A 12,058-nucleotide genomic window follows, 5' to 3' on the forward strand; every position below is an offset into this window, starting at 1 on the left:
GTAGCAGAGTCCGGGGGCACGCCCTGCCCCAGACCTGTGGTGACACACCTTGTCCCTGCCTTCCAGCGGACTAGCCAGGCTGGTGGGTGCAAGACAGAGGGCTTGAGGCTAGGGAACTCACCATGGCGACCCCCACAGCACAGTCTTTGGCCCTAGCAGACCCCTGCCCTGCTGGATTCACCACGCCCGGCAGGCCAATTCCAGGTGCCTGCTCCGTTCCGGAGCTGTGGGGCTCTGGAGGTGTCCTCTCTCTGACTCAGTTTCCTCAGCTGTCAAGTGGGGATTTCCTGGGGTTGTGCTGAGATGGCGGAAATGGAACAACTGGAGCAGGCAGAGGACGGAGTCCTGACCCTTCAAAGAAGGGCCTCGTGAGGGCTGCCGCGGATGCTCAGTAGATGTGTATGAGGGAGCGGCTCCACCACTGCTCCGTAGGGGATGAATGTGGGTCAGAGCTCAGATCTGCAGGGCAGAAGGCAGGGCCAGCGGCTGGGGTGCCCTTGAGGCCTCCTCCACCCGTCCTTAGCTGGGTGAGGGGCTTTGCTGCCTAGCCCGAGCTGGGTGAGGGGCTTTGCTGCTTCCTTCAGCAGCAGCTGGAGCTGGTCGGGGCACCTCTGTGCAGCTAGAAGGGTCTGATCCCATCTCCCCCGGTGGGCACTGTCCAGTGTGGAAGCATGCACGTTGTTTAGTATCCCTGAGCCTTGGTTTCCTCGGTGTGAACTGGGACCAGAACATCCAGCATAGTGTGGGAAACAGTGGCAGAGGCCCGGGTAGCCAGCAGTGGCTCCGTGTGCAGTGGCTGCAGCATCCAAGCATGGCCCAGCTAGAGCTCATGGGAGCTCACCCTCTCCCTCCCTCAGCCCCCATCTCAGCTGTCCCCCACTCACCTGCGCCCCCATCTCAGCTGTCCCCCACTCACCTGCGCCCCCATCTCAGCTGTCCCCCACTCACCTGCGCCCCCATCTCAGCTGTCCCCCACTCACCTGCGCCCCCATCTCAGCTGTCCCCCACTCACCTGCGCCCCCATCTCAGCTGTCCCCCACTCACCTGTGCCCCCATCTCAGCTGTCCCCCACTCACCTGTGCCCCCATCTCAGCTGTCCCCCACTCACCTGTGCCATCTCAGCTGTCCCCCACTCGCCTGTGCCATCTCAGCTGTCCCCCACTCGCCTGTGCCATCTCAGCTGTCCCCCACTCGCCTGTGCCATCTCAGCTCTCCCCACTCGCCTGTGCCATCTCAGCTGTCCCCCACTCGCCTGTGCCCCCATCTCAGCTGTGCCCCCCCATCCGTGTTCCCAGCTCACCTGCCTCCCACCTGGGATCAGTCTCCCATTTCTGGCTCCTCCCCCTGCCCTCTCAGCCCCCCGGTAGGTGCCCTGCATGTCTCCCTAGGTGTCTCCACGTGGTGCTGTATGGATATTAGAGGAGTGGGGGTCCTGACCAGTGAGCATCCCCCATCACTGGTCCCTAAATCCCCCCACTCTCTCCCAGAGGCCCTTGGGACTCTGGTGCAAAGAGCACCCCCACCCTAGTGGCCTCTGCAAGGTCCCCACTGGCACCATCTCGAGTGCCCTGCACCCCACCCTCCCCATCTCTGAGCCTGGCCATCTTCACCTGCCATCTGCCCACCCCCTGGCAGGACAACAGATGCAGAACTGCTCTCCAGGCGGTGTGCGATTCCATCACCCTTGTCCCTCAACCTTTTATCAGTCAGCCCACCTTGTGGGGGACCCCGCTGAGGGGCTCAGGAGAGAGCACTGAGGCTGCGCCACTGCCGGTGGCCGTGTTTATTTATGCAGATAAGCACTGTGTGCCACCAGCATCAGGAACAGCCACAAATCTCATGCATCTGCCACTCAATGGCTGGGGTAAGTCCTAGCAGAGCTTCCGAGTGCAGTTATTTAGGAACCATGAGTCCCACTAGGACACAGCAGGTCCACCTCCTGGGGGCTGGAGGCAGGACCTCAGGAGAGGACAGAGAAGGGAGGTAAGAAGCAAGTCATGATTCAGCTCACACGGTGTAGACAGGCTGGGCAGAGGCAGGGGTGAACCACACTGCAGACCGGCCGGATGTGGCTGTCCCTGGCAGTGCCCATGCTGCCTCCTTCTGCCTTCTGGGCCAGCATCACCACACGACCCGTATGGATGATGGTTACTTTGGCAGTCGGCCCCTGCTCTGGGCCACACTGCTGGGGCTGGAGGCCAGGCTTTTAGCCAAGACTTGCTGGCTGACCCTTGGCCAGTGGCCCCCTCTCTGGGCCTCAGTTTCCTTCCCTCCAAAGCCAAGTGTCCTGAGTTCTGGGCCGTTGGCCCACCCTCAGCAGTCCAGGGCGGTCTTCATCTGGCCTCCGACGCCACCTCCCAGGAAAGCACAGGCCCAATGTGGTGGTGTGCAGGGCAGCGGGAGACTCAGCTCACAGAGCAGCTGTGCCCATAGGGACCTGAGGCTGCAGGGTCCCCGGGCTGTCCTGGGCTGTGTCCCCACGGGCAGCAGTGCTCAGGGTCTCCAGCCATTGCTGCTGCAGCTCTGCGGAGGGGGCGCTCAGGTACCAGGATTGCTTGGCCCACTGCAGCTTCCACACGAGCCCGGAGTCCAGCCTCTCCTCAGGGTCTGGCACACTCAGTTTGCAGCCGGGGAGAGGGATGGTGCGGGGCAGCCGGCTGTCCTGCAGCAGAGGAGCAGATGGTCAGCGGTGCCTCAGCTTCCCGGCCTCGGGCTCACCTCAGTGACAGGGGCCTCTCCCAGGAAGCCACTCTCAGACCCTTGCAACACAAGGCGGGTGCTGAGCCCGAGGGGCCTGGTGGCTGTGCCTGCACTGCCTTTTGTCAACAGGAGGACAGTTGGTGGGGGGACCCACTGGTTCTCCCCAAGGGAGGATATAGGGAGGGGGACGCCTTGCCCCCTCACCAGACCCCCAGACTCCATGGCCTCCTTTGGGCTGTCTGGCCCCTGGGGAGGCGAGGCAGGACAGGCCAGTCCCTGTGACAGAGCAGCAACTGGGGCTCCAAGGGGCCAGGCCAGGGCTGTGTGCGTTCCTGAGTCTCACCTGACAGGTTCTGTGGCTCCTGGTCACCCTTTGTGCCACCTTTGGACCCCTCTGGGGTCCACCCAGGTGCCAGTAGTTTCTGTCTTCTGTGACTGGGGAGCAGAGGGAATCCTGTGCTGCTGGGGAAACTGAGGCCCCAGGTGACACTGCTCAAGCAGGTGGGCCCCAGCTGGTGGCACAGGCCTGCTGTGGGAGCCTCAGGCCTGAGGCTCTGGGCTGCTGGCCCAAGGGCCTGGGGGGGTGGGCACACGTACCTGGCTGCCTCCCTGCAGGTGCAGCACCTGGGGATCCGACGTGGGGATGGCGGCCCACACCTCGCTCCAGGTCTCACCACCGTCTGACAGCCGCAGGGGGCCGCAGAGCAGGCTGGGCTGGGAGTCTGCAGCGGGTGTCTTCTGGGGGTACAAAGACACAGGTTAAGGGCAGTCTCGCCTGCAGTGGTCACGCCCTGTTCTGAGGAGGCTGGGGCAGGGCCAGGGCCACTGCTTGGGAGGAGCTGGCTGCGGAGACCTGGCCAAGGCCTGCACAGAGAGACTGGGACCAGCCTCACCCGGCTTCCAAGGGTCACTAGAAGCCTGCAGGACGTAGGCGTGTGTGGTGTCAGGTGGGGTTTGCAGGCCGGGCTCTCTAAGGGGAGGGTGTCCATATGCTGGGTCAGGACACACCAAAATCACAGGAAAACCCAACAGCAAGTACCTGAGGGTGGGTCACGGGACAGGGACCTCACGCGTGTCAGTTCTACACGCACCGTATACATGCGTGTGCAGCACACATAACACACACACCACACATGCCACACACACAGGCCCTCCCTCTGTCGTGTCACTGTTGGAGCTACTGTCCACCATTTGGACATGGCTTAGACACCCCCTGCCAGAGCTGGACCCCTCAGACCTGGGCCCCCCTTCGAGGCCAGAGTCCACCTTACAGGACCCTGGAGGCCCGTGCCCCAAGGACCTGGCGCTCTCAGAACACACCTCGGTATTTAAATTGCAGGCATGGGGGAGCTCAGTGGGCAGAGCAAGGTCCTTCTTCACCATCGAGACCATTCAACGCTCAGTCCTAACAGACTTACATCCTTGACTTCTGAGACTGAGGACCTGGGTCAGGGCTCCAACCACAGCTGTAAGTCAGAGCAGCTGGGACCCTGAAAACACACTGGCCGCCCGATCACCTCACTGAGCCTCTAGGAGGGAGATCAACACTAGAAGCTTCCCAGGAGACCCCAACGTGCAGCCGGCTCTGCGAACCGCAGGCTGTGTTGAGTGGAGAGAAAGGGCGATGCGCTTTTCTGGAAACTCACGTTTTCTTTTTCAGCTTTCCTGCAACCCCCCAGAATAGACTGTGTTCTTGAGGAAAGAAGGCAGGGAAAGCAGCAGCCACTCAGAAAGAGGAGTGGAGGAGGAACAGAGGAAGAGAAGGAGAGGAGTGTGGGGGAGAAGAAGATGGGGAGGAGGAGAGGGAGGAGGGAGAGGAGAAGGAGAAAGACAGGGAGGCAGAGGGAGAGGAAGGAGGGGGAAGAGGAGGAGGAGAAGGGGAGCGGGAGGAGGAGGAGGGGCGCCTGCCTCCAGGGCCTGCTCGCCCTCTGGCAGCTGGAGGTGGGGCAGGCCGAGACAAGGGCAGTGTCTCCTCTCAGGTGGGCCTCAAGCCTGGACTTGAGGGCAGCTTTAATCCATGCCCTCCAACCAGGTGACCAGGAGTGACACTTGTTCCCATCTAACTCCTGGATGCAAATGGTTCCCAAGCCTTGGCCCTGGCTGGTCCCGAGAAGCCAGTGTGCCCACACGGGATCTTCCGAGTGTGTTCCCAGCCTGGGGGCCCCACTGAGACACACCCACATCTGTCCTGGCCCCAGGGACGCCCGAAAGCAGAGGGAGCTGGAGCTGCTGGGGCACAGAAGCAGGTGTCTGGAGGCTCTGCCACACTACCAGGAGGGGAGCAGGAGCTGGGAGCACCCACCTCTGTGCTTTGCTGGGGCTCGGCCGGAGCCTCGGAGCTGGGGCTCTCGGGGGCCACTGGCTGTGTCAGGAAACACTCTCCGCAGACCCGGCTCTGCCGGCTGTTCTCGGCCTTGAACTCGGAGCACTTCCCACAGATGACCTGCCGAACAGAGGGCACCTGTGACCCCAGCGCCCTGGGACAGAGGATTATCCAGGAAGAGGCCAGAGGAGAGGTGGAGTGGGCGGGAGGAGACTTAACACAGTGTGGGGAGGCGTAAGGGCTTCTCCTGGACGTGCAGGGTTGGGGGTCCTGTCTGAGGGCAGAGAGCAAGGCTGACGCTGCTGGGCATCTGGTATCCACCCTCCTGTCCTGGAGGCTCCAGAGTCCAGGAGTCTGTGTGCATGGGAGGAAGAGTGGGGAGAGCCACCAAGCACATGGGAAGACGCCCCATCACTGGCCATCAGGGAAATGCAAATCAAATTCACCACCAGAAACCACCTCTCACCCTCAGCATGGCTATTTTCCAGACCAACAATGACCACAGCAATGAAAAGAAAATAGTGTTGGCACGGACGTGGAGAAATTGGAATCCTTGCGCTATTGGTGGGAAGCAAACTGGCGCAGCCTCTGTGGGAAGCAGTAGGGTGGTTCCTCAGAATGTTAAACACAGGGTTACCATAGGATGCAACAGTTCCACTCGGGGTATGCACCCAAAAGAACTGAAAGGAGGATCTGAAGGGATGTTTGTACATTCATGTCCATAGCAGCGTTATTCACAATAGCCAAAAGCTGGAAGCAGCCCGTGTCCATTGGCAGATGAAGGGATGAAGTCGTCATGGTCTGTTTGTACAGTGGCGTGTGACTCAGATGCATGGGTGGAGCATGGGAATGTAGCCAAGGAGTGCTCCTCAGTGACTTTTCCAGAGCTTTTCCTACCCTGGACGCTCCTGGCAGGCCCCTTGTCCCCCCTCCTCTGGCCCCTCCAGCTGCGTCCCATCGGTGGTCCTGTCTCTCTCTGCCTCGCTCTCCCTCCCTCTGCTGGATCCTTTTCCCAGCACACACAGGCTCCTGCTGCCTCAGGGTCGCCCACACCCCCTTCTGCATCTGCTTCTCCTGTTCCATCCTGCCCCGCGTACCGAATATTGCAGAGGACTGGGAGATCCTTGTTCAAACCTTGGGAAATTCTAGTTTGAACCTAAACCTGCGGGCACCGGCTGCTAAGGGACCATGGCACTCAAACACTGAGCTCATATCGAAGGTCTCAGGAGCCACAGCAGTGGGGAGATTGCTCTTTTTAAGTAGATGGAAGGCACCCTGTTCTGGAGTCCTACTTTTACGAGGATTTTATTTATTTTTGGAATTTATCTTTTCTCTATCACTTCTTGTGTGAGGAAGCAGGAATACTGGGCAAACCAAGGCAATGAAAGCTAAGCCCCAGCAGGCTGACATGGAGACGCAGTGACGTCAATGAGGGCACCGAGCCACCTCTGCTGTGCGGGGAAGTCCAGGTTGGCCATGAGGACGCTCACTCCAAAGATTAACAGAGGCTGCAGCTTCTGATCCTGAGTGGTCACAAAGCCTGAAGCCTGGAGCTGAGCAGGGGCCTGGGCACATATTCTGAGGATGGTTCTTAAAGCAACAGATTCCCCTCAGGTCTGATGGGGAAACCAGGTTTAAGTTAAATCTCCCAATTCTGGAGTATAAACTGGGCCCCAAACTGAGAGTTCTTTAAGAGGTACAGATCACATTTCCCACTTACCTGCCCATCCATCCTCTACCATCCATTCATCCATCCATCATCTATCCATCCATCATCCCTTCATCCACCCATCCATCCACCAATTCATTATCCACTCATCTATTCATCCATTCATCCAGCCATTCACCTGTCCATCCTCCACCATCTATCCTTCATCCATCCATCCATCCATCCATCCATCCTTCATCCATCCATCCATCCATACTTCTGTGTGCCATCCAACTATTTGTCTATTCATCCATCCATTCATCAATTCTCTAGTCACCCATTTATACTTTCTATATATCCACTTCCATTCATACGTCCATATGCCATTTATCTAACTACCCACCTATCCACCTATCCATCCATCCATCCATCCATCCCCTCATCCATCCATCTCCCCATCCATCCATCCATGCATCCATCCATCCATCCATGCATCCATCCATCCATCCATCCATGCATCCATCCCCTCATCCATCCACCTCCCCATCCATCCATCCATCCATCCATCCCCTCATCCATCCATCTCCCCATCCATCCATGCATCCATCCATGCATCCATCCATCCATCCATCCATCCATGCATCCATCCACCTATCCATTCACCCACCTCTCCATCCACTCATCCATTCATCCATCCTTCTACCCACCTATCCATCCATCATCCATCCTTCCAAGGACTCATCCACTTATTCCCCTCCCCATGCTGCCTCCCGCCACGTGGCAAAGGTATGACAAGTAACACCAACTGCTTCAGGCACAAGTTGCTGGTGCCCTTTGGAAAAACACCAAAGCATTCTGTGTTGAGATCCAGCTGCTAACTAGATTCAACTTCAACCTCTTAACCTAAAGATACTTAAATCATCAGTTCCTTCCTCAGGGATACTTTTACATTCAATATTAAGCATTGAATTTTCTCCACTCTCAGGAGAAAGGGCTTTGGAGTGAGGGGAATGGAGATGGTGTGCAGCTGGGGTGCCAGTCGGAGGCATTGCCTCATCACATGGGCCCACCAGGCCTTCAGCACCACTGGAGCGCTGGGACAAAGGTCAGCAGTAGGAGCTCCCAGCACAGCCACACCCTTCGCCCATCTCCAGTACGCCTTGCAAGGAATGAGGACTATCATCTCCTTGTTCTCAAGATCACCCAGCTAGCGGTTCTGTGGTTCCCAATCCAGCACTTTTCCAACCACAAGGAGTGTTTGTTGAACACCAGAGCTGACCAGAGAAAAGTGATCAGATTCTACTTTGGACAGGACAGTTTTGCACTCAAGGGCATCTATATCCATGAGCCAGGATCAGGAAGCTCTTCTGTGCAGGGCTGGTGTGCTGCTGGTGAGGACTCAGCTGCTCTGTCCGAGCAGGGTGGCCTCCTGTCCCTGTCCCCCTCTCCTGGGACTCACCGCCCCGCATAGCTTGCAGTGATGCCTCCTCTTCGTGATGGAGTTGAAGGTCTCACCACAGCTCTTACAGCTCTGCTTCTCCTTGTCACGTCTGGTCTTAGAGGATAGTTTTCTGGGCTCGAGCTACAAGGAGGCAAATAGATGCCATCAGCTTCCGAGTCATGTGTGCACCCTACCCCACGCGGCAGTGAAGTGGCAGCTCTCGTGACTGTAAAAGCCACACAGGCTCAAGGCAAAAAGTGGAACATGCAGAAGGGAATGAAGTGAAGAGCCAAGTCGGCCATGTCTCTCTTCCCTCCCTCACCCCCCAAGCGGCTGCCTGTGCCCATTTCACCGAGTGAAGATTGTAAGTGGATCAAGATCTTCATGTTTGGAACAACCTGGCCAATGACTTTATCTGGTGCATCTGAGAAACTATTGAAAAGAGCCACCGCTGGAGGAACACAGGGCTTACTAGGGTGGGCAGCGGGCAGCACAGCCACGGCCTGCAGCCCTGGGGACGGGGGCACCCCTGCCCGCAATCCGAGCCTTGTGGCCACATGCCTGCTCTATGCTGGGCATCGGGGGGCCACACCCTCCAGACACGCCGCATGGATGAATATAGGTGTGCACCCACATGCCTGAGTGTGCAGACAAGCATGGCAACATTTTAGGGGGAGGCTGGACGCAGTGGCTCACACCTGTAATCCCAGCACTTTGGGAGGCTGAGGCGGGCAGATCACTTGAGGTCAGGAGTTTGAGACCAGCCTGGCCAACATGGTGAAACCCCGACTCTACTAAAAAAAATACAAAAATATAGGCGGGTGTGGTAGTGGTAGTGGGTGCCTGTGATCCCAGCTACTCGGGAGGCTGAGGCAGGAGAATCCCTTCAACCCAGGAGGCGGAGGTTGCAGTGATGCAGTGAGCCAAGATTGTGCCATTGCACTCCAGCCTGGGCAACAGAGCAAGACTCAAAAAAAAAAAAAAAAAAAATCTGGGAGGACATGTGAGGAAGCCATGAAGAGCTGTACCTCCCTCTGTCTCCTGCTGCCTGAACTGCCTATAGAGGAGGGTGGTGTGGAGGCTGCAGCAGGTGTAGCCTGGGGCTGCCCAGCCCAGCCTTGGTTTCCCTGTCTGATTATGAACCGTGCAAGGTGGAGAGACCCCAGGCTCCTGCCTCCTGTCAGCCATGAGACCCTGGATGACTCACCTCTCCTTTCTAAGCCTCAGTTTCCTCACCTGTAAAATGGGATGAGTGACTGGTCCCTGGGCCCTAAGCCTCATCACAGTACATAAAACCGCCACTTTGGCAAGTTGCTAATTACCCTTTCTTTTTTTTTTTTTTCAACTTGTGAATTTTTTTTTAATATACTTTTTAAGTTCTAGGGTACATGTGCACAACGTGCAGGTTTATTACATATGTATACATGTGCCATGTTGGTGTGCTGCACCCATTAACTCATCATTTACATTAGGTATATCTCCTAATGCTATCCCTCCCCGCTCCCCCTGCCTACAATAGGCCCTGGTGAAGCTAATTACCCATTCATGTTATAGCCTGCAACCCTGGAAAGGCCTCATCATTTGATGAAATAACTTCCTGGGCTTTTGAAGCTTGGTCCACACCCAGCACTTCCTATCTGGGGAGGAGGCGCCTCCCTTGAGATACTTTGTTATGGGTGCAGAAAACACCCTTAAGACGACTTTAGGAAAAGGCAAAGATATGTCTCGAGTTCCCCAGGATGTCAGAGCTGGAGCTGCCCCTAGAAATGTTTATCTCAACCTCTCCAGTCAGGGAAACTGAAGCCCGCAGGTGTTGTTTTTCTTTCTTTCTTTTTTTTTTTTTTTTCTGTTTAAAAGAAAATTACCTAAAATAAGCTAACCATTGGTATAGCTGCGCAAAATAAAAACAGGTCTGGGATAGGTTTTAAAATATTACAGTAAACAGAAGTGTGTGTGTGTGTGGCGGGGCTGGGGGCCGAGGGGCCGTAAGAACAGCACCAGGCTGAGGTTTCTGGAGCTGGGGAGGGACGCTCATTGCAGTTATCCCCACTAGCGTGGTTCCAAAACTGCCATAGGAAAACGCTGAACAACATACACTTAAAAAATGTTTAACAGAAACTCTTCAGGTTCAAGGAGAAAGGGCCAGGCGCCGTGGCTCGCGCACGTAATTCCAGCACTTTGGGAGGCGGGAGGGTTGCTTGAGGCCAGAAGTTCGAGACCAATCTGGGCAACATAGTGAGACCCTGTCTCAACAAAAATTCCAAAAATTAGCTGCTGTGGTGGCACGTGCCCGCAGTCCCAGATATTTGGGGGGCTTAGGTAGGAGGATCACTTGAGCCCGGGAGGTTGAGGCTACAGTGAGTTGTGATCACACCACCACACTCCAGCCTGGAGGACATGGCAAAATCCCAACTCAAAAAATAAAAAAAAAAAAAAGAAAGAAAGAAAAAGATGAACTGAACTGGTTGGGGGTGAAGAAGCAAGAAAGGGGTGGCTCAGATTGGGCATAAGCATTGGGGGCTGGGATGGGCTGAACTGTGTCCCCCCAGATTCATATATTGAAAATTTAATTCCCAGTATCTCTGAATGGGACCATATTTAGAGACAGGGTGTTTAAAGAGACATTAAGTTAAAATGAGGTCTTCGGTTGGGCCCTGATTCAATCTTACTGGTGTCTTTATAAGACGAGATGAGGACACAGAGACACAGAGAGAAGACCGAGTGTGGACACAGGGAGGAAACTGACATCTCCAAGCCAAGGAGAGGCCTCAGGAGAAACCAACCCCTGCCCACACCTTGATCTCAGACTTCAGCCTCCAGGTAGCATTTTGTTCTGGCAGCCAAAACAAACTGACACCAGTGCCTCCAGGCACATTCCGGCCGGGCACTTCCAGCTGTGTGGCCTGGTCTGTGGTCCCCCTTCACTGGCCCACCTGCAGGTCCCCCAAGCGCCCGGCCAGTTTGGCACAGGAGCCCAAGGGCAGGGCTGGCTCCTTTGAGGGTGACAGGGACACTCACTCGCTGTGCTGCAGCCCCCAGCACCTCTGATGAATGGGCCTTGCTCCAAAGACACAGGCGGCCTGCGCTCCTTCTGCAGTTTTTCTCACACTCAAGGCCCCAGTGGGGGCTCCAAGCACACTAGGCGGGGAATGGGCGTCACTGACCTGGTGGTGAAAACCTGTTCTCCACGTGGGCACCCAGAGAGGCTGGGAAGTGGGAGTGATTGGTGGAAGGGCGGCCCCGATGTGCACCTCAGCCCAGAACTGCCTGCTCATGAGGACCCCAGAAGGGGGACCCGTGCCACGGCACCCAGGGGCAGCACCGCATGGCAGCTGAGAACAGCACACAACATGCCCATGGGGCAGGGGGCAGCAGGGGCTGGAGGAGTGAAGAGCAGCCATGAAGGAGGACAGGTACCTGCAGGGCTAGGTGCACAGCAAGAGCTTGGCCTCTGAAGACCAGCAGGGACCAGGTCCCAGTGAAGGGACAGACGACAATTCTGGAAGCAGTGAGTGTGGCTCAGGGCTGGGGCGGTGCCGGGAGTCCCACTGGCTTCCTTTATCTGGCAAATCTTCTCAGCTATGGAGCTGAGCTGAGCACTCGGGATGGGTCCAGGCCCTGCACCAGCTCCCACGGAGCTGAGGCCCACAGCCCACCGAGGCCAACCCTCCAGCTCCCATCATCAAGGTGTGGCAGAATTTGTAGGCATGACCCAGTGGCTGAGGGGCAAGAGGCCCACCTGAGTAGTCAGGGATGGTCTCTCGGCCATGCACACACCCCTTTGTGGATGAAGTTACCACACAGGTTGACCCAAAGAAGGGAGCTCAGGTTTTCGCTGCGGATGTCGGGATATCAGAAAAGCTGGGCCCAAGTCTCTCCGAGAAGATGGAGAACTGTGGCTTCCTCAGTATCCGACCGAGTGACTTCACCCCCAAAGCGTCCAAAA

The 12,058-nt window shown here is 56.8% G+C and overlaps 1 protein-coding gene across 12 annotated transcripts in view; it reads right to left on the minus strand.

Annotated features, from left to right (window-relative positions):
* Nucleotides 1–1,760: 1,760 nt before the first annotated feature.
* The window catches only part of FGD3 (FYVE, RhoGEF and PH domain containing 3), an 86,121-nt gene continuing 75,823 nt past the window's right edge, over nt 1,761–12,058 (minus strand). For 8 of the 12 annotated variants that reach the window (XM_033236747.1, XM_033236741.1, XM_033236745.1 and 5 more), the window contains 4 exons: nt 8,131–8,253; nt 5,003–5,143; nt 3,298–3,438; nt 1,761–2,662 (listed from right to left, as the gene is read on the minus strand). In XM_033236747.1, coding sequence (XP_033092638.1) covers nt 2,411–2,662; nt 3,298–3,438; nt 5,003–5,143; nt 8,131–8,253 — 657 coding nt within the window. In that variant the 3' untranslated portion in view covers nt 1,761–2,410. Of the gene's footprint in view, nt 2,761–3,297; nt 3,439–5,002; nt 5,144–8,130; nt 8,254–12,058 lie in introns of all 12 variants that reach the window. The other 4 variants (XM_033236738.1, XM_033236746.1, XM_033236743.1 and 1 more) reach the window with 4 other exon arrangements.

The sequence above is a fragment of the Trachypithecus francoisi genome, unplaced genomic scaffold (assembly GCF_009764315.1).
Source record: "Trachypithecus francoisi isolate TF-2019V2 unplaced genomic scaffold, Tfra_2.0 Lachesis_group16, whole genome shotgun sequence".
Lineage (NCBI taxonomy): Eukaryota > Metazoa > Chordata > Mammalia > Primates > Cercopithecidae > Trachypithecus > Trachypithecus francoisi.